We start from the raw sequence: 22,247 nt of genomic DNA on the forward strand, positions 1-22,247 counted from the left end.
TCCCCCAGTGTGCTCATAAAGAATATTTTGCACATGAAATACAGGAAACAGAGCAATAAGCAGGATAGTAAACACCCAAATCCTTGCCCTGCTGACATATGGCCAAATTACTTGCTGTAGCACAGGAAGACCCTTCAGTAATGAAAACACACCTCAGCCTTGCTCACGTGGCTCCAGTGTACTTGCAGTCAGGGGTACAACAGCCCAAGGGAACTCTTCAGGCACAGGACTAACAGCAGACTCCTTGGCTTGACTGTGCTTAAGCCAGGCTTTGTGCAGGATGGGACTGAGGCTGTGCCTTGACATGCAACAACTAAATGCCTGCAGAATCAGAGCTTTGAACTTCGAATTAGAGTGAAGAACAGCAGCATTTACCTAAATAGATCTACTGGTTTCTGCAAGAAGCCATGATATGGAGAAGCCTGGGGACAAAAGAACAGAAGGAAAACGATGTTGCCACCCAAAATCAAATACTGCCTTTACACACACAATTCCCACTGAAGTTTATGGGACATGATGACGCAAGCAGTGACACAGAACTTTACCTACTGTGGTTGGCCCTGCACAACTTCAAATAAATGAATCACGGTACCAATTATTAATAAATTGATATATACTTTATTATGCACAAGAGACTAAGATGACATGACACTGTGGTTATCAAAACTGTACAACTACGCATTTCCACAAATCTCTGAAATACTGAATGTAATATGAAATACAAATGGGGTGTTCAGACTGGCCACAGGTATTAGCAAGTAAATTTCTCCCATTCTTTGACTTAAAAAACATCTGGCATTTAGATCCTAAAGAAATGTACTTATTTAATTTAAACATGAGAATATTGTGTTAAGAAATGGTAGGAACATGTCAGCAAAGATCTCATAACACTATGAACATCCCTACAAATGACGAACAACAATAGGGCAGAACAGTCACCTCACATGAAGGGCTGTCAGAAAACCAACAGTACAGTCTTCTTGTGAAGTATGAGGTAGATATACGTAACAGAAGGAACAGTACATATAGGAGAAAAAATGGTTACAAAAGGGCAGGGGGAAGGTTACAATCATCAGCATCTACAAACATTTCGCAAAATCCATTTCCATGTGGAAAATGCAACAAAAATAGCCTAACACAGAAAGATGTGACTTCTCAAAACATGAATATAGTAATGTCCAAAACCAAATGCTGTAAAAGGTTAGACTTAGTGATTAGACAACGCATGACACAACGAGCAGTCTACTTTGGAGTTTAAGTATGCTACCAATAGCTTTTACAGACAAAAGGTGTCCCTTTTAAGCCCAATCCTCCTGTTCTTACATAAGAAGTTCCTTTGCAGTCGATTCCGTCACGCTGAAGTTTACCCCCACGCCCATCCCTCTGAAGCCCTGCTTTAAAGCCTCTGCTGGGACAGGAGTGCCTTGCTGCCCTTCCAGCATGGCGAGACCAGGTCTGACAGAGGTGGGAGCCAGTGGCTTTGCAGTTACACATTCACCACACACAGCAACTTGCTGTAGAGACAAATGGCTGTGATATAAGTAGAGCTTATGGGTGGGTCAGTACTCTGAACTGCAGGCAGCAACCAGCGGCTGGGAAGTACTATCCATTTTCATTATAAAGCTGTTACCTGGGAATGCCCGGTTTTGGTTCTCTTTTCCCTCTTTACCGAAGCAGAAATGGCTGTTCCATCTGCTAATTACACATAGTTTTGGTAACCTCCAATAGGTAATTAATTCAGATTGATTAAAATGTCTGAATTAAATAGCTGAGTACACCAAGTTCAGTTCATTTAAATTGTACTTCAGATACAAGGCAACAAATTGAATCTTTCATCTCTTTATATTTTTGGTTTATCCAAAGGTAAATATAAATCTGTAAATTATTTTAAAATTAGAGTATTTTTTTGATAAAAAACTTGATAATGCAGCATGTTTCTCTCAAAAATATACAATTATCTATTTTACATAAAAGTTTTCAACCTGTCCATCCCAACAACCAAATCCAATACTTCCTATGAGAAACTACTTAATAAAATATCTGAGGAAGGAAAGGGTTAAAACAGGGAAAAGAATTTACAAGATATATAAATTTCACAGTAATTGAAATTAAACATTTCATATAGAGTAACTTACATTTATCTAAAACATTTAAATATATCTTTATACAGAAATTTAATGTAGTAAAATATAGCTATGATTGAACTTAAAGACTCTAGTCTTCTTTGAAGACATCTTTAAAGACTTTACACATAGAATATGCTTATACAATACATTCTGCTGAAGGTTAGGCAAAGCGCTTTCTTTTCAACCACACAGGAGGCACATTCGTCCTCCCAACATCTCGTAACAGAGCCAGTCCTGCATCCCCTTAAGCATGGGAATAACTACACTTACATGACATCCTCCTGATGGTACCAGCACAGCTCATTGGCCTGGTAACATAAACCACTTTTCGTATAAGCAACTCTATACACTGACCATCTGCAAGAACTCCAAGAATAGCCATAACATGTAGAGTTGGGCATGTGCTTGTACTAGCAAGGACAAGGTGTGTAGTTACTCGTATGCAAAAATGCTTGCAGGATTAAGTAACAGATTTGATTTAAAATGAGTAATATTCCACCTGATCCTGGGCACTTACATCTATTGCATATCTTGCACTTTGACCATCCTGGCATCAGCAAGGCACAAGTGTAGAATCAGCAAAAGAAATCTGCAGCTCAGACTTCAGAGCAGACTATCACTCTAGTGTAATGAATTCCCTTCTCCTCTTGCAGAACACATGTAACCTTCTCTACAATTAATGAAAGTTACTGATCTTGTTTTTAGAGGAAAACAATGCTTGTTTTTCTTCAGAAGGAGAAGGATCAGTAGAACACACTACAATTACAAAGTGGCAACATAACAGTCAGACAATTACACATTAAAAGTGTCTTTTTTCATTTGGCATTGATTTGGAGGTCAAGACATGGCAATGACACTAAAAAAATACTGTGACAATTAGTACCTTTCTGTCATTTCCATATTCCAGCACTACTTTGGGACTATCCAATTACAATGTCCATACACCAGTTTGACACAAAACTGCACAACTATCTTAATAGCTTCATTTTGATATGCAGTGTTCTGCACTAACAGGCTGTACTGTACATTCTTTGTGCCCTCAAAACCATCCCTTATTTCAAAGGGAAGTTGGGCTAGCTAGAGGATCAGAACCAAATCACCTGTTCTATCTCCTCTATCTACCTCTCATAAACTGAAGAGAGAGCTGTTTTTTAATATATCTCTATATATATGCATTATATATTTTATATAAGGAAGGAACACTAACCTAATTTCCCAACTGTTAAAGTGGTAAGTGAGGCTCTGTATACATAGGTATACATCTATTTGCATAAAGACATTGCCATTAAAGGTACACACATCTACGTTAGTGCACAAGACCATTATTTGTCTTAATGTTTGTGTGTGCCTTGATTTGGTATAGGATATTAAAAACCTCTGTTATTTAAAGAGCTTTGGCCCAAAGAACAAGAAAGGGAATGTTAGAGTGTGCTCCTCTCCAATTAGCAAATCAATACATAGTAAACCAAAAATACCTGGAACAAACTTGAAGCTGCAAACATGACAGGAAAGCAAATGAGATGCTGTAGCTGTAAGCTGAACAAAACAAAGATTACTCAAAAGTAGGTAAACATAGCTGAAGTAATAGAATGTTATTAACCAAACAGATCTGACCTTAAGGCTTTCTTGCTTAAGACAAATAAAAATCCTTTGACCTAAGATTATCTTTCTTTTGCTTATGTTGTGTAGTGATAGGACAAGGGGTAACAACTCTAAGCTGAAAGAGGGTAGATTTAGATAAGATATTAGGAGTAAGTTCTTTACTGTGAGAATGGTGAGGCCCTGGGGCAGGTTGCCCAGAGAAGCTGTGGCTGCCCCATCCCTGGCAGTGTTCAAGGCCAGGCTGGACAGGGCTTGGAGCAACCTGGTCAAGTGGAAGGTTTCCCTGCCTGTGGCAGGGGATTGGAACTAGATGACATTTAAGGTCCCTTCCAACCCAAACCATTCTATGACTCTATGATTGAACTCCTGTAATTAATACCTCATGTCAATGAGAAGGCTTAGGGAAAGAAAAAGGTCATACAGACAAAGCAGCATTTTCCCAAACTGGCATAGATTTCACATTGAGGGCCCACAGACCCCTAGAACAGGTTGCAGTACTGTAAAATTAGTAGCTTTGTCACATGTTGCACAACATCCTATAGAAGATCCAACAGGCTGTGCTTACCCATGCATTGTGTGCACGTATAGACACACACTCACACACACAGTGGCTTCCCCAAAAGAAAATAAGTATTCTTTTTTTTTTTGGTAGAAAAGTCCCTCCTCTTTTTTCCTTTTCTTTCCCCAAAGCAATCCTTTCAACTTTAAAAAGCTGATGTTCACACACAGTCCTTTGAACCTATGCCCTCCTACATGCCACCACAGCGTTAGGTGGCACTGCTGCTGGAGCAGGGGGTGCTCTGCGTGCTGCCGATGCTGTGTGCTGCACTGCTGTTCTCAGAGGCTGGAGGAGATGTAGGCACCTGCTGCCTTCCCGTAGTTTCTCCTGAGGGAAAGGGGAGACAAAAGGTGGGGTTGGGAGAAAGGAAATAGAAAATATTAGTTGCCATGAAAAACAATACTCCATTCCTCCCCAGTCTTCCTCTTCTGGCAGTTTGTATCACCATGCGGCGAGTATCTTAGGTGACAGTCCTCAGAGTACTGCTGAAAAAGTTACTAGACTTCGACCCCTGAGCATTGCACATGGGGAAAACAATACAGCTATTTTCTTAAGCATTTTAAAAGCAGCTGATGAAAACTGCCAAGATAGACACTATCTTCTGTTGTCAGCTGTCACTCAAATGGGTCCCGTTACACGACTCTGACCCCTTTACAGTTTTGCTGTTTCATGAAAAAAGGCCAATGAAATATAGGCTTTAGTTTTAACGTCACCTTATAGAGCAGCATACTCAGTAAAAGTGGAGCTGAAGACAATGCTCTTCAATCAGCTGGACACCACATACCCCGAGACGGGGCCAGTTTTCTTTGCGTACAAAAACAACAGGCTCCCCTGCAAGCTTGACTTGATTTACTCCAAGTATAATTTGCAGGAAGTTTCCCTATAGCTACCACAGTACATGCAGCACTTACAACCTAAAGTGAGAAGTCTCACCATGTCTTGTTGATTGTCTACTGATGGTAAATTAAAAGCTCTTTGTTACTTGCACTGCTGAATCAAGCACTAGGAGTTAAAGCCATATTTATGGCTTCTGATAAAACCTAGATTTCTGTCTGTTCACCTCACACCTCTCTGGCACCTGTGGCTCGGATCCTATGAAAAAAATCCAGGTCTTGACTAAGGTGGAAGTAAAAATTATGTGAATACCTAACAGATCATAAAGAAGACATGTAGGAAACCACAACTGACATTTTTAAAGTTACAGTGCTCAAATCTGCAACCTTAGCAATATTAAAATAGTCTCTTCAGAACAGATGGCAAGACTAAGTTTGCATGACATGCACTGTAGCTGGCCCCTCCCTTGAACTCCTCTCTCAGGCTGTGAAGCTGTGATCTCAGCAGCAGTAACAGGCTGCTGCAGCTTGAGCTGCAGACCAACCATGGCAGCCAGCGCCAGCAAAGGAGCAAGACGGAAACATTTTGCCACATAATGGGCAGGGATGTCTGGGGAAAAAAAAATAAATCAAAGGCTGGTACATCTCCTGCCTCATGAGTTTATAGTGACACAGTTCTCCTGCTCTGCATTGCCCTGATGCCATGGGCCAGCTCTGCAGAGTCCAGTTTTTCTTCCTTGCTCAGGATTTGTTAAAGCTCTCATTACCCAGTGTCTGCTTCAGTGACAGGTTGAAGGCTGGAAGCACAGCCTGCATCCAGAGGGTTACAGAGCAGGGACGAGCCAGCTTCCTCCCCCGGGAGCTGCTCTGGCACATCCCCATGCCCTGTGTGCTGCTGCCCAGCTGCCAGAGCCCCGAGCTCCTCCGGAATGCGGCTGCGGAGGAAGTGTGCCTTTAACACTTTGTGTCTCGGGCCAGAAGATGTCCTTCTGCAGGCTGCTCAGTATTCAGAGGTCTGCTACAAACAAGGGAGCTCTGAGCATTTCTCACAGCAGAGGCTGCATCTGAACTTTGTAATGGGAACCAGCAGGTTCGCTGTTAGCTTGCGCCACAGCTGTAAGTGCACCGAAGGCCCCACCATGCACAGCTCTTGCCTTACACCCCACTGGCTTAGGAATGGGGAGGAAAGGGGGGACGGGACAGGACAGTGAAACAACAAACTAAACCACTAAACCACATCGCCCAAGAGACCAATGAAATGCTTAAAAAGAGGGTGAGGATTTCACTCTTGAATTCAAGCACTCAGCCCAGCATGAGCAGATTTTGATTCTCTTTCTCAGTGTAAGAAATACCTACGTAGTTCATTCACGAGCAGCAGATTTCTGCTGCAGGTCAGAATCTACCCTCAGTTGTCAGTAAATAAACTGAGTTTCAGCTCTAATTTGCATTGGAAATGGCTTTGCAACCCATCACAAGAAACTGCAGCAAATCAATGCGTATGTTACTATGTTGTAAAAGCTTTCATGAGCCTTGTTTGGATGTCTTCCCCTCGCAACTCGTTCCCTTCTACTCCACTTGTTTGTGTACAAGTCTTCCTTCTTTTTGTACTACAGGATGTATTTACAAAGGCAGTGATAAGCAAACTCCCCTTCATTAAAGTAAAACAAGCGAACACAAACATGAGAAAGCAGCGAGGCAGTGAACCCTACCCCGGCAGCAGGAGGAGAAGCCACGATGGGCGTGCAGAGGAGCCGCAGCTCCCCCGGCAGGGCCCCGTCAGCCCTCCCTGCAGCTCCGCTGTCACCCATTTTACAAACCACATGGTTACACACAGCTCTGCGTCAGCTTCGGCATGGCAATACAATCTGCATGCATTTAGCCATAAATTCACTTATAAGCTAAACACATGTTGGTTTTGTTTTATGGCAGAGCGACAAATGCAGCGCTGGGGTCCCTGTGCGAGCCCAACAGCTCGCTTTACTCCTCCCAGCTCCTCTGGGAAGCATCTTAGGAGGCACCTTTCCTTTTGTTTGGGATAGAAGCCCCCTTCCCTCTGCTGTAATTCAATTGCCTCTGTAGCAGCTCATCTCTAGAGCACAATCAGCAACTCTGATACACCAAACATTTGTCAAGCAATAACAAATTCTCAATGTCCTCAAGCAAAAAAAAAAAAAAAAAAAATCCAAATCACAGGGACATTATGAACACAGTCTAGCAACCACATCTGGACTGGCTGACTTTGCCTGCATTTTATTTCCTCAACACCTAGCTAATCTGTAGTGAAGACTTTTTAAAGAATATTCACAAAAGGATGTAAAGAGATGTAAACTATCACCACGCAGGCATTTTCCATTTGCCTTTTTCATGTAAACAGCTTCATGTATTTCATGTTCCTGAACCAGAAGTGCTCAAAATGGACATGTCTCATTTATTGACGGTAAACAAGCTTTTACCCATCTGAATGCGACAACATGCACTTTATTATTCACACTTAGGAAAGCTGCCAGTTGTACTCCCTGTCCAGGAAGTCTGAATGTTTGCTTTTCTATCTCCATTTGCCAAATATAATTGGTTGCTATGTTAGTTTATTTTAAATCAGATCCATAAAAAAGGGAGCAGTGGGGGAGGAGGGACACTTTTAACTTCCCAGATTTTGGAACATTTTACCCTCTATACTTGCAACACTGCCTGGAGAAGGAAAACCACACTTCCTAATAGAACGAAGTGACTGATATTCTCTGTAACACAGTTTACATGAGTTAGCAGTCTCACTAACTCATCAGACTTGCACATATACCTTCCTATACACAGTCAATTATCCCTAAGACAGATACTACCTTGACAGATATTTATCTGGTTACATTTTGAAAGGTCTCTGCATTCATGCAAACTGCAACATTTGTGCTTCTTCCTAAAGACAGCCAAGTAAATTGGGTTCATTGTGGCAAATCTCTGCTATTTTCCCTTTGTTCTTCTCCAGTAAAACCGACAACTGTGGAAAGCTTTCAGTCACATTCCATGTCCTTTCACTGACTGGAGAAAGAAAAGTATGGAGTCCTTTTGCAGAGCAGTTCACTAAAACTCCTACTCTGTTGCTGTAATCCTAGCCTCCCCTCTCTCTTTCTCTACCTGTGTAGTTTAGGACATTTGTACTCCATTATTAATTGTTTCAGAGAATCTGGAGTATTCTAAAGCACAATTCTGATGCTTTGGCAGAAGTTGTACATGACTGAAATCAGCAAAACACTACACATAAGAAAACCGCAAACAAACCCTCAACACAACAATCCTCCTTTAGTATCTGGGGATGAAATTCTACTTATGTTGTAGTTCTCCTCTGCTGTCAATTGTTTGAGATTTAAATGTTAATGGCCTATCAATATGAACAAACCAGCTCCTTTATGTAAAGCTTTCTCTATGCTAGAATGAGTCTGACAGCAGAGACATCGTGATAAAAGCCTTTTGCTGTATTTCATACCCGACTATAGCAACAAGAGATACCTTTCTTCAGAAATTCCCAGTTGCCATTCTCCACCAGCAGTAGCCTTTGTCCATGCTCTTGAGTATCACCTAAATACTTTAGAATGAGCTCCTATGTTCCAGCCTTTGGTCTGAAGTATGTTAGAAACCACCATGCTACTTGCAACGAAAGATGAGATTTCAGAGCATAATTCAGCCATGCATGAATTCTCTAATGGCAGAAGACTGTATGTAAATTTCATCTGTAGATGAAATTTAGATGATCTCCCTCCTCCCTCCCCCTTTATTTCAATAAAGGCCTGCGGCCAGCTCCAAAATGTTTCCACTGCAGCTGGATTATCTTGTCTGCCACAGCAGTTGGCCTTTAAGAGACTGTCCCTGCCAGAGCCTTCACTGCACTCTGCTGCAAGCTGTGCTTTGGAGATAGAAGATACTACGCACAGAAGAATTATGTGCACAGGAACACAGGTTCACTTTCACAATCCTTTCAAAATCTGAACCAGATATTCCTAGGTATTTTTTATCATTTCTGCAAATCTCTGATGAGTTACAATGTCCCCTTCCTTTCTTTTCTTCTCATTTACTACTTTTGTCTGGCTTTTTTCTCCATTTATTTTCATCTCTCAAACACAAAGCAAGAACAGCTGCCTGCGCTACTACTTGCATGCAGCCACTATGATGTACTTTGTTAATGTAATTCTTTTAATGGGATTGGTCCAAGTCCTATTGTTCCTGAAGGATTTATCATGTTGGCTTCTCAGTGTTCCTTGACTACTGACACACAACATGTGTCTACATGTGTCTCTGTTCTGTATGTGAACAGAGAAGAACTTCCGTATATAACTTCCAACATAAATTATATTACTTTAACAATGCTTAATTTTATGTTAATAAAATCTACCTATTTGGAAATGATCTTCCTACCTTACACATTCACTCATTGAAATTGTACTTACTTTGCTTCCACAATGTTTCAGTAGTATATGAGGCAGAATTATACTGCTTATACATATTATCACAACCTTAAAATTTTCCACATCTCAATTCCAAACAAGCTTCATGCACAGCTGATGCATTGAGAAGTATTAAACTGCTTGCACAAAGCGCTTGTACTGCCAACTAGAAAAAAAACCACACAGGTTTTGGGTTTTTTTTCCAAACTAACATAAGCTCCTGGGTCACAATATTTACAAAAGTTCTGACCAACAGTGCTGGATGCTCACTCCTAAATAGCCTCTGTGAGGTTTTAGATGTTGAAAAACCCTGTGGTGGGCTACAGGAGAATTCCAGTGCCCCAGATTCTCACAGGTTTGAAGTAACTGACTTCATTTTCCCCACATCCAGAGATCTTGGAAGGGTCTTGTCAGGTCAGAAGTGGAATCAGCTGGGAATCCAGCAGGCTGCATGGATCCTGAAATACCCCATAATCCACCAACACCCAAGATAAGATGTTGCAAATTAAAGCCCCATCAGTGTCCAGTCTTTGTCTGTACCACCTTGCAGGTTACATGCAACAAAGTTCCCCAAACTCCCTCTTCTTTCAATACAGTGTTTCTGCTAACTTATTATGCAAAAAAAATTCTAAGATACTGAAAAACCACCTATGCATAAAGGCTGCACAAATTCTGGTTATTTGGTTGGACAAAATTAAGTGAGAAGACACACAACTTCTATCCATTTAGTGTCACAGTTGAAGAATGGAGGAATAAATAATTGGGGCAAAATTTCTACATAATCAAAACACAGGAAACATATTCAAGTCTAGTAACATTCAGAATATATCTATGTAAAAAAAGCATTCTCTTGGCCATTTGGCCCACTACTCATACTGATCACATCACATTCCCAGTCACATCAGCCTAATGTAGTAACTGCAAGAAATTTTTTAAGGAGGAGTATGGGAGCCAAAAGGGATCCACTGACTGAAACATTAACTAAATCTGAAATACAAAGATGCTACTAATGATTATGCATGAGGAATACTCAGTTTCGTTCATGTCCCAAGTGAGTTTTCAAGATCTGCATTTAAAATTATTTCAGCAAATTTCAAATCATGTTTGTAACACATAACATGATTCCACCACTTTAGGGAAGGGCAGATTTCAATCTGCTGATAGGCACCAACAGGCTCATGGGAGGAGGTGCTGGAAACACCCTAGTAAGAGCAGAGAGCAAGGAACAAAGCCCAGGATAGCCTCTGCAAGGTGGGAGGAAAGGGAAGACCACATTTCCTGCAGCATGATCTGCACTGAGGTCTGTGGGAGCCCTCATCCTTACCTGTGCGAGAGTAGATGAACCAGAGTGCTCCTGTTAGCAGGGCGCCAATTACAAATGCCGCAAAGGCAATGCCCACCACAGTCAGTGTGTCCAGCCCGTAGAACACAGCTGCAAAGGTAAACACACATTATAAGCACTTCTCATGTTCAGGGGCAAATAGTGGTTTATAGAAATTCATCTTACACTTTCATGGGAAAGTCTTTTAAAAATTCATAGTTAATTTAGTGTTATTTTAAGGAACAGACGAGCTGACTTGCATCAAGGAAATAAAAGTGATGCTTTCAGACACTGGCTTCACTCCATGCAACTGTTCCAGATCGCAAAGGAAACGCCCACCTCAGCACACCCAAATCTGGAAAATGTTGCAAAAATTAAGCATTTTCAGTTGGCATTAATAACCTGCCTTCAATGATATATCCATTTATCTTACATGTATTTCCAAAGGGCTGAGGTTTTTAGCAAAAGATGCTTTTCATTTAAATTCCCTAATAATTCAAGCAAATTTTCCCCTGCATCTCCTACAAGTTCAGTCTGAAATCTAGGTGGGGAACGGAACTGCTGTTAGGAGGAAAGAGATGCCAGCAAAAAGTCAGTGAAAACATAAATAGAAACAATTGTTTTTCACATTTGGCAATGCTTTCAATAACTGAAATTAATTCCAGAGCACAAAAATAGAACCACACACACACGCAAATAACATTCTAGGGGAGAGGCCTTTTTGCAGTGCCATTTCCAGGGTAACAGCATCTGGTTCCTGCATGTATTGTCCCCCAGTGTTAACCAGCCAAACAGTGAAACTTGGCTTTTGTGGTTTTCTTTCTGGTGATTAGAAATACTTCAAAAAAATAACCATCACTTTTAGTGATCATTTGGGGCAATTTCTTCTCACAAAATTGATTTCTACTTTCAGTATTTTTAATGTCTCCCAGTGCACAAAATGGTTTAGGCCAGTGATTAACATTTTACTAAGAGGGCCAGGAAATGAGCTGACTGGATCTTCTCAATAGCATCCTTCAGTGGAATTTCAGTTCTCAAACCATGACCAACACCCTTGCTTTACATGTGCCTGCATCCAGCAGATGTCCCTATGGACATCCCCCAGTCCAAAACCTCCTGAGTTCCTGAGAGTCTTTTGGCAAATGTCTCCTCCAATATTTCCTATTGGCAAGAGCCTTCAGGACTCACTTCTGGGTGCCTGTGACCAAGTTTGCATATGCAATAGCTGACAGATAGTGGCTTAGAAGGTTTTTTCTCCCAGAAGCATCATTCCTCATTCCCCTTGCTATTTCAAGCAAATTTAGTTCCAAAGACATAGGGACAAGGGCAGAGGGGAAAAAAAAAAAACCCTTCTTTGCACTTCTTCTTCTCTATCCATTCTTGATTTTGGCTACAAATCATCTTCACCTTCCTGTTTACTATTGTCTTCTAGTGATGCTTCTCTCCTTTTCTTCCCTTCCTATTGACCCTGGTTAATTCACAACATCAAGACAACAGAAAACACAGAGAATTTAATCCATATCAAGTCAGTGATCTCATCTCCAGCATGACCTGTAAGTGCTGGTGCCAGAGTAACTGGGGATGTGGCCAGCTGCGGTGCACGGTAGGAGCGAGGTTTGAAGTAAAACATGGGAGCTCTGTAAGTTGGTGTTGCTGCTGAAATGCTGGTACAGCGAAGCAGTGCAGGGGGAAATAACAAACACGCATCAGCAAATGCACTTCCTAAGGCTGCATGGTGTTCCCCCAGATTTGATTTGCGCATGTACAAAAGGTCACAGCCCTTCTATCTAAACGGTGATGGGAATCTTTCAATCAGCAATACAGTCAGAATTCTGTCTTGTCCCAGAATTTCACATGCGCACACACACGCTCAGAAAGCTGTAAGATAATTTTCTTCATTGAGCTAATACTCTCCAGATAAAAGTTTTAGGATTAAAAGAGATTTATTCAAGAATTACTTACGCGGCTGTCTCACATTTGGCTTTGGAAGGGAAGAATCTAATTAAAAACAAAGAAAGAAAAAACCAAACACAAACCATTAATGAGAGTTCCACATACAGCCTACAAACTATGCAAGCAGCCTTCAGGACCTGATCTGACACAAATGCATTAACTGTAATCTTTACAAACCAGGAACTTCAGGAAAACCAGCCCAAATGCTAATCTTGCTCAGCTCAGAAGAATTCTGTTCGTGTATTGATCATTCCTTGGAGGAACACATCTATAGTACAGTTCATGCACCATATGTTTTGCTGGCAAGTACACTGCAACTTTTCACACCCAGATGTCACCAGGTCTGACCCGTACTAACTCTGGTTATTCCTACATGGAGCTCTTAAAGAGCACAGATTGCAAAGGCTGGTTTTAAGGTGACGACATTCATCTGAGTATTCACTAATGACAAACATGAGATATCAATAAGCTAAATCACAAAATTCTATAAAACACTGGCTATCACAACTGAAGAAAAGTCAGCATTATGGCATGATACACACTGCTTTGTCCAAATTGCACAAATATATGTTGATTCACAGAGTTTCCTGAGTCTGTCCTACTTGGTATTCTGCCTTAGAAGTTTGGTGATATAATGATATAGAAGAAATAAATGATCACAGCTATTATATCAAAGCTATTATTCTTGGCAAGAATATCAAATATCATCATTATCAGCATGCAACAGAAAGAGACAAGTAAACATATGCTTAAAAATGAAGAATTCTCCCTTTTGATAACTGGCTTCTCTTATCTTTCTCCAAATATGCCACCCCAAGCAGAAGAGCCAGAGATTCTGGCTTTGGCCCCAAGGACCTGTTTGGTTAGCTGCAGTTTGTTTCTGGACTCCCCAGTAACCTAGGGATCGCATTTAAATTCTGGCATATCTGAGTGTGTTCAGTGCAACAGCTGTAAAAGGATTTGGTAAGACAGTGTCCCAGTAGTTGTTTTTGTATCTTTAGCAACTGAGAAAAAGAGTTGTTTAACTGCTATCTAAACACAGCAGCTCAAAAATACTGCAAATAAGTATGTTAAATTACCCTTAAACCAAGACCATGCTTCTACCTTCTGAACCTCAAATGGCAGCACTAAACTGCCAGCAATACCCTGTAAGATCATTAGGCTCACATGTGCCTACAACATCCAAAAAAGCGTTTTATTCTTTGTCTGTGTGACTGTCACTTGTTCTAACACACAGCAAAAGTGTAACTTAATGCAAGATTTGTGAGGAGGGCTGGACTGAAACCAAGGAGCACTGAACAGTACAAACATGGGTAAGGGCACTATCAGTTTGTCCAAATACTCCACTAGCATAGCTCAAGTGCCAAGAAAATGCCTTCTGAGCTGAGGGGAGAATGAATTTTCCATGCTCATTCTGCCACTGGCCCCTCTACAGAGGATATAAAGTCTGCTAATGATAGGCTGCGTCACCCACTATCAATTCTCCCCAGTCATCCAGTTCTTGCACGTATTTTAATGTGATTTGCTCAGCACAACACAGAAGCAGCGGGAATCCTTAAGGTCCAGGAAAAGCATCTAATTTAGAATCACCAACAGCTAGTCTTTAGAAATTACCATGATTTTCTACAGCTTTATAGCACAGAGGCACTTGTTTGCTGCTCACCTGACCTCCTTTCTATGACCTGTCTCCTTTTGCTGTGGAAATAATAATCTCTAGTTTCCACACTTAACAAAAATCTGAACAATTGGTAGATTATTTCTACAGAAGAACACCTATTTCTTAGCATTTAAAGGGCCACCATTGAATATGCCTCTCATTGAAGTGGGGAAGAGTGTGTGCATGAAATGCAGGAACGCAAAGGCAAAGAATGCGGCATGGAGTTTTAGACACTTCCATTGGGATCTACTGCAATAATGCAAGCAACTGAGCTTGGAAATAACTAACAAAATTAGGAGGAGGATTATTCCCATTCAGACACACAGTTCTGGTTTCTATTAAAGTCAATGAGTCATCCATCAGCCTATGTTCGAAGAACAAAAGACAGCACCTTTGCAATGACCAGTTTGTTCTGACTTTTGAAGTGTCAAGTCCATGACTTCTGCATTTAACTCAGAAAAAAGATCCAATGGCAGTAACTCACATAAGATGCTTTACAACAACAAACGCTGGCCTGTTCTCATGAAAGCAAATGAAGGACACCACATCTCTGAAATATCAATTCTCCTGTTCAGTATTTCTTCTCCAAATCTTATGTTCGCATATTGGCCAACAATGGCATTTGGTTTTTAGAAAGGGGTTGCTTGATGCAATGTGGAACAACTGCATACCAACAAAACTATGCTGCTAATGTGCCGCTTTGTATGATGTCTGAAAGCTGTGATATGCTGGAGAGATTTCCACCAAACACCCCACAATTAGACTAAATCACCCACAATGCAACAAAATGCTCTATCACACTGGTGTCTTGTAACTAATCTTTATAAATTTAGCTCATCTTTGCACACTGAGAGCTTGTACCGCTCACAAAGACAACATTCTCAGTGAAGGCCGAGACGGGAACTGTGCACAATGCTCCACACATCAGAAAGGCAAGAGAGCTCAGAGTACGAGTCTGTTTATTGAAGGCTGAACTTCAGTCGCAGGATTTACTCATTCCCAATAGAATAACCACTAAGGAAGTAAGAAAGAGAGCTTTGCAAAAAGAAAGAGTTGCAGAATTGGGCCCAAAGCACAGTTTGAATTCTACCACACTGACAGATCAAATACTTGCCTTTAATTCAGAGTGGATTTGATCTGTAAATTTGTAAAACCCCCCAAAACTAAATATGAGCTGACTTGCAGAGTTAAACAAAAGCAGTTGTTGCTTATGTCCCCTAGCAATGCTGTATGGAACTTTACATTGTTTGAAGACTAAAAAGCATGCACTGTACAAGGGATGTTAAAGGACTTCTGATCTGCATCCTTTTGACACTCCCCAGAAAGCATTTGAAGGGTCAAACAGCCTTTGGACACAATTGGAAGATTTTAATGTGCAAGTGAAGCTACAGAAGCTTCTGGTCAAACTCCCACGCTAATACAAAAAAAAAAGGCAAAGACAACACACCCATTTTCTTCTCGAAATGCACCAGAACGTGACTGATGCTGCCAGAGCGATTCACTACGAAAAACTTTCAAATTTAATGTAACTGTGAACACAATTCCTACTTCCCATCACTTTCAGGGCATAATCTTAAACTAGAGCCCAGTCCCATCGTGCTGCTTGGCATTATCTCGTAACGCTCTTCAGCATTTACAACTCCTTCAACCAGTTACTAGCCACACTGGTAGGGTTTTTCCTTAAAGATTATAGGATCAAACAAGCCCGAAAGTGGAGCTAAAATCCCTTTGTGCATCTCACCTTTTGCTTTGAGTATCAGCCTTTAGAGTCCCCAATACTCTGAAATTCCATGTTGTTATTCCTAAATATGTATTTACAAGCAAAATAAAGAAATCATACAACAGGGAGAAGAGTACTGCCTTTGATCTCTGGCCAACTAGAAGTTGCTGCAAGTGCTATTAATAAATATTCATACTTCTGAAAACCACTCTGGTGTAGGATTGTATTCCTTCCACAATGCCTGTCAAAACCACATGCCCAGAGATCAGTAACCATAGTCAAAAACCAGCAATGAATTGCCATGCTGATTGCTGCCAGGGAGACATCTCAACTAGTAACATCTTACAAGCACAGTATCATAAGATCATACAATGCCACATGGAGCACTCTCTCGTTTCAAGCAGCTGTATCTTACACAACAGTACAAGCTCATTTTCATACCTTCTGGTTTTCCTTCCTGTGATACTACAACAAGGGGCTTGGTGAAGGTTTTCTTGTTGTGCATCATAGCCAAAATCATATCCACATTGAGAGAAGTGCAAGCTTCATCAGGAGGAATGCACTGCAAGTGGAAGAAGCAGTGCATGAGGTCAGAGAGAGTCACCCATTGCCACCTCCACAGCTGCCCCATCATCAGTTTTATCCTATATTCTTTACCAAAAAAAGAGGATAACCTCCAGACAACCCCACATAATGTACTGGCAAAGGTAATCCTTAGCTGTGCTTCAGGACACAAGCTTTGCCTTCATTAAGGATCCTCTAACCTTCATGACAGGTGTTACTATTGAACTTAAAAAGTAGTAATTATTTTATGATAAATCTGTTTTTAAAAATCTGGTAGCCAAAACTGTAGCTCCCAACATGTGTTGATCAACATTTAAAAGTCATCTTTAAAAACCCCAAACAAAACATTTTAAGGAGAATGTGCATAAACCCCAACGAAATTCCAAATTCTTAGAACATGTTCTTTAACAACTAATTTAAAGCCATTTCCATTAGTTATAAAGCAAAATTTGGCAGTTCTCTTTTGTAGCAGTCAGATAGCTGGTATTTTGCATGTCTCTGGAAAGTAAAGGTAACATTGTTTGAGCTTTGGATTTTAGGTAGCAGAGACAAATTTGAACCACTTGTAAAATGAAAAGCAATTTCTATTTATCCAATGTAACCATCTAATGCAATTTAAACAAAAACTGTAAATCATGCAGTCAATTCTGCTCTTGTGAGACCTCACTTGGAGTATTGTGTGCAGTTCTGGTGTCCTCAACATAAAAAGGACATGGAACTGCTGGAACAAGTCCAGAGGAGGGCCACGAGGATGATCAGGGGACTGCAGCACCTCCCGTATGAAGACAGGCTGAGGAAGTTGGGGCTCTTCAGCCTGGAGAAGAGAAGGCTGCGTGGAGACCTCATAGCAGCCTTCCAGTATCTGAAGGGGGCCTATAGGGATGCTGGGGAGGGACTCTTCATCAGGGACTGTAGTGACAGGACAAGGGGTAACGGGTTAAAACTTAAACAGGGGAAGTTTAGATTGGATATAAGGAGGAAATTCTTTCCTGTTAGGGTGGTGAGGCACTGGAATGGGTTGCCCAGGGAGGTTGTGAGTGCTCCATCCCCAGCAGTGTTCAAGGCCAGGTTGGATGAAGCCTTGGGTGGGATGGTTTAGTGTGAGGTGTCCCTGCCCATGGCAGGGGGGTTGGAACTAGATGATCTTGAGGTCCTTTCCAACCCTAACTATTCTATGATTCTATGAAAATGCTTAGTATCACAAATCTATTAAAGCCTTGACCCTAGAGAGAAAATGTTTGTTTTGTGGCATTGATGTCATGAACATTTATTCACTTCAAAGTTCAGATGACAAAAAAAAATCTCCTATTTTCATCTAAATCAGAAACTTAAGACTTCAATAAATTACTGACCTTTGGCAGTCCTTGAGTATCTTTATTGGTACACAAAGTCAACTCACAGTGAAGAAAGAGCAGCGAGATGTTGAATATTGGTTTATACACAAAGCTAAACCTCTTTTTGTCCTTCTGTGCATATGGTATCAGAAAGTTCACCTTCTCAGTGCTGTAGAATTTAACAGATTCATCTTTAGGACAAATGTTTTCTATAATGGTGTAGTCAGACATTCTATCGGGATTTGAGAATGGGGAAACGAAGCATGTTTGAATGGCAAAGCCCAAGGATCTGTCAGCTTTAGTCACAGACACCTGCATTAAAGAGAGGAGGCGAGATGTCAGAAATTGCATTTTCAGTTCACATTTCATTAATATTTTCAGCAATTTTTCAAGCAGTTTTCCAGTGCCACTTCCAATCTGTACTATTTTGAAGGCTAAATGTTAAGGGTAGGCTGTCAAACTACGAGACAGAAAAGCTGTGGTTTCAAAACCAGCAGCTGTTTAACCACACAACCGTGCCTAAATACAGCAATCCCTTATCTTTCCGAAAGCAGAACTAAAACCCAGCCTAGATCAGACAGATAGTTAATGCCTGCAACTGCCACCTGAAATGGCTCTGCTTCACTTAGACATAAAGGCTGGAACAGAGCTGTATGTAAGTCAATTATTAATTCCACATCTTTGTATCTGCTTGAAACATTAATGAAAAAGGGCAAAAAAAGAAAAAGGGCAAAAAAGAAAGGCAACAGATACAGCAGAGAACCCACCCCCAGCTAGGAGAGGAATGCAGAGGCAGAGAGGAGGTCATGGTCTGACATGTGGGTGGCATTCCTGGACCCAGGGGGTAGGGGAGCCTCCTAAAGGATCCTTTTAGTTTATTGTAAGTCTGAAATTCATATTCCTTTATGAAAAATGACTGCAAACTTCCAGGACACTGATGCTGTTCAGCTGGGCTGGAATGCAGGCAAGAAATGCTACAGAATAATTAGGGAAAAAAATTTAATGGAATTTGTGACAAATGAAGCATGTTGCTCTTAATAAACAACAGAAGTGTTGTGCCTCAACTATTAACACTGCCTGATGAAAACAGTTACACAAGAAATTATTTTCTTCTTAGAAGAAATGTGCTTTATGTGCACTTAATCCTGATGTGCAGCATGTATATTTACGGAAGAGCCTGCCAAAGTTTCCTGTGGTCTGTACAGAAATTTTTGGATGCTATGAGTTGTGCAGTGAATAAAGGCACTTTTTCTTTCCCTTATGTGAGCAGCAATCAAATTAGAGACGAAGGGATGTGCTGAAGCATCTAAGCAAGAAAGACCATCTTCTAAAATGAACAGAAATAAAGACTGATGAATGAAAGTCAAGTCACAGATACTGACAGTTAAATAAGCTAATGGCATAAACTAGTTTAAAAAGAGATAATGTCAAGGGCAGGCATGCTACGCTATCATGAAACACCATCGGGAGGAATGATATTTCAAGGAAAGAAGAGAACTAAGGAGGATAGTGAGACCAAAATGTGGTAAGAAAATGACAGAAGAGAACAAAGACGAAGAAAAAAAGCCAAAAGATTCAAATACAAAGAAACATTTCTAGCAGAGAAACAAAAGGGAGCTATAGAGTTCTTAAAGGTCGTGACCTAAGCAATCTTTTGACCAAAAGAATTATGTATATTAATAACAAAAGCAAAACAGAAACAGAAATAAAAAAGTTAGAAGTCTGCATCAGCTAAAAATGGAATCACAGAAGTTCAAAACTGATACAGGTTTTCCACTGTGCAATAAGGAGAAGCAAGGAAAATAAAGGCTTCTGCCAGAACAGGTGATGAAGAAATCAGAACATCTGTCTGAATAAACAGCTCCAGAACTGGTCAAATCCAGAGGGCCTGGAGCCACGGGGACTCATCCCAGATCACTGAAGGAAGCAGCTGGTTTTGTCCAAACGAAAAATACCACACTCTTAACTGAACAAAACACATTTTTGCTTCAACTGCCTTAAGTATTCTCGCTGGGTAGAGAACGAGGAGGAGACACAACACATTGAAACAATGATGAAAACTGCACCAATGCCAAACGGGTAACTACACTTCTGCAACATGGGCTCCCAAAGAGGAGCTACCTTGGGCAAAGGAAACATGGCACAGCACTGCTTCTGGCAACATCCTCATTTTCTTGGCCTTATAAGCCCAAAATACTGACTGTATTGGTCTGAAGTTCCTCAGCCATATAACCAAATAACATCAACTCTGAAGTCTTCATCAAGAACTGCCAGTTCAGAAGAAGAGTTCAGAGAACACCTTGAAATTCTGCACAGAAAAGCAGGTTTGGCAAAATGACCCATTTACCTTGTTAAATTCACCCATTTTGCAGGATTCCCAAAACAGATTGTCCTGCTTCTATTACCCCACAGTTTCTGTTCTCTGCAGCCACAAAAGTACCTGCTTGTCTCCCCCTAAAGCAACTTCACAACGAGACCTTTCATCTGACAAGAACAGATCTGGAGCAGCTGCATGGCCTTGCAAACTGTTTCCATTGGTTTGAAAGCCTTTTTCAGTTTGTTACCTCTACATATACTGGCCCATTCTCAGCAACAGAGAAGAGTCCTTGGGAGGGAGCAAGGAACAGATCTGTTCTGTACAGCTCCATGTTGAAGGTCACATTGGTGATGTGTGGTTCAGGAGGCCAAAACATGCCTCTGTCATCCTCTGGCTGGTGCAGCGTGCAATTAAACTGAAATCAAACAAACCAATACAATAAAATCCTGAGTCAGGGGTGGTAGTTGGATAAGAACAAATTTGAAGTGTACAATACAGTGTAAATCTTCAATAGGGTCACAAGCAATATAAGAGAAAGGAAATGTGTTAAAAGACAAATTAACTGCTATACAATTAATGTGATTTCTTGCGAAGTGCCTAGTACAACAGGCATTTCTCTAGTGTCACGGGCAAACCCAAGAGGGACATACCGCTATTTCAGGCCAGCTTGAGAAAGCAATATCTCCTTCATCAGCATCCCCTGGAAATCCATTATCACCTGATTCCATATCATCATCATCAAAGCCACTGCTTTCAGCTGGTGATGACAGCTGAATAACGATCTGCACAAAAAGAATTGCAAATGCATAAAATTAGGTGATAACTCAGCACTCTCTCTGCATGGTTATTATTTCCTTCTCTCTTCAGAACAATACAAAGGCCAGAAGAAGTGCACCAGCTAAGCAGATAGTGAAAAGCACGTCTTAAACAGCCTTGTGCTGAGCATGTAAGGTATGCAGGGTCTATTTAGAGAATGTCCCTTAGTTTTTTTCCACAATTCAGAGCCAGCAAAGACGACAGTCTGGGTGCTAGCATCTGAATGAGCAGCCTAGCATTTCCATTCTATTTCTGGTATTCCTATAACCAACACTGAAAAAAGAAATGGCTTTCTAAAGTGGGGGTTTTTGCAACTTAGTTTTCCTTAATGCACTCATGGAAAATCACTGCAAGTGTTAGGGTCATTAAAGGATTTTCTCTTCTGTCATTTGACTATCTTTTCAGAGATGTACACCTAAAACCACCATATCCCTTTCTTCATTTTTCCTTCGTTTTTCTCCGAGTTACTACTGAATTCCCCCTCCCTTTTTGTCCCCTTTACACACTTCTCCATTTCTTCACCTGACAATTCCTCTTTTTGCTTTCCAATGTTCTGCACTCTGCTGCTGTAAGCCCTGCAACCCCTCAGCTAGTTCTCTCCCCTCCAGAACTTCATCTTGGTTTTCTTGGCCATTGAGCAACTGCTCATAAGTGACATATACACTCTTTGAGAGTCCACTGCACGGTGCTCATTTTTTAGGAGAAATGCTCCCAAATTCTGAAAGATACCATACATGTTTTGGAGTGTCAGGGAGTAGCCAAGACCATTAAAAGATGTGATGCAGAAAGGAGAAGAGGCAAATATCCACTTTAGTTTGGGCCATAATATAAGGGCAATGACAGTATTTAACTCTAGACCTGTGCTACTCTGTAGTTTGGAGATTTTTCTATCCACAGTCTTGGTCTGGGACTGTTTCTAAAGTTAGGTGCTACAGACTTGCCAGTACAGAATGGTTTTATAACCAGGCAAGGTTAGATCAGATTGCCTTAGCTGTGTTTGGGTTGGACCATC

General features: G+C 41.0%; 1 protein-coding gene across 2 annotated transcripts in view; it reads right to left on the minus strand.

Annotated features, from left to right (window-relative positions):
* Window positions 1-595: 595 nt before the first annotated feature.
* The window catches only part of TGFBR3 (transforming growth factor beta receptor 3), a 124,363-nt gene continuing 102,711 nt past the window's right edge, over window positions 596-22,247 (minus strand). For both annotated transcript variants that reach the window (XM_065675369.1, XM_065675368.1), the window contains exons 11-17: window positions 21,070-21,201; window positions 20,667-20,834; window positions 18,121-18,414; window positions 16,646-16,766; window positions 12,837-12,872; window positions 10,878-10,985; window positions 596-4,614 (exon numbers count right to left, since the gene is read on the minus strand). In XM_065675369.1, the coding sequence (XP_065531441.1) occupies window positions 4,496-4,614; window positions 10,878-10,985; window positions 12,837-12,872; window positions 16,646-16,766; window positions 18,121-18,414; window positions 20,667-20,834; window positions 21,070-21,201 (978 nt within the window). In that variant the 3' untranslated portion in view covers window positions 596-4,495. The remainder of the gene's footprint in view (window positions 4,615-10,877; window positions 10,986-12,836; window positions 12,873-16,645; window positions 16,767-18,120; window positions 18,415-20,666; window positions 20,835-21,069; window positions 21,202-22,247) is intronic.

Source organism: Lathamus discolor, chromosome 3 (assembly GCF_037157495.1).
Source record: "Lathamus discolor isolate bLatDis1 chromosome 3, bLatDis1.hap1, whole genome shotgun sequence".
Lineage (NCBI taxonomy): Eukaryota > Metazoa > Chordata > Aves > Psittaciformes > Psittacidae > Lathamus > Lathamus discolor.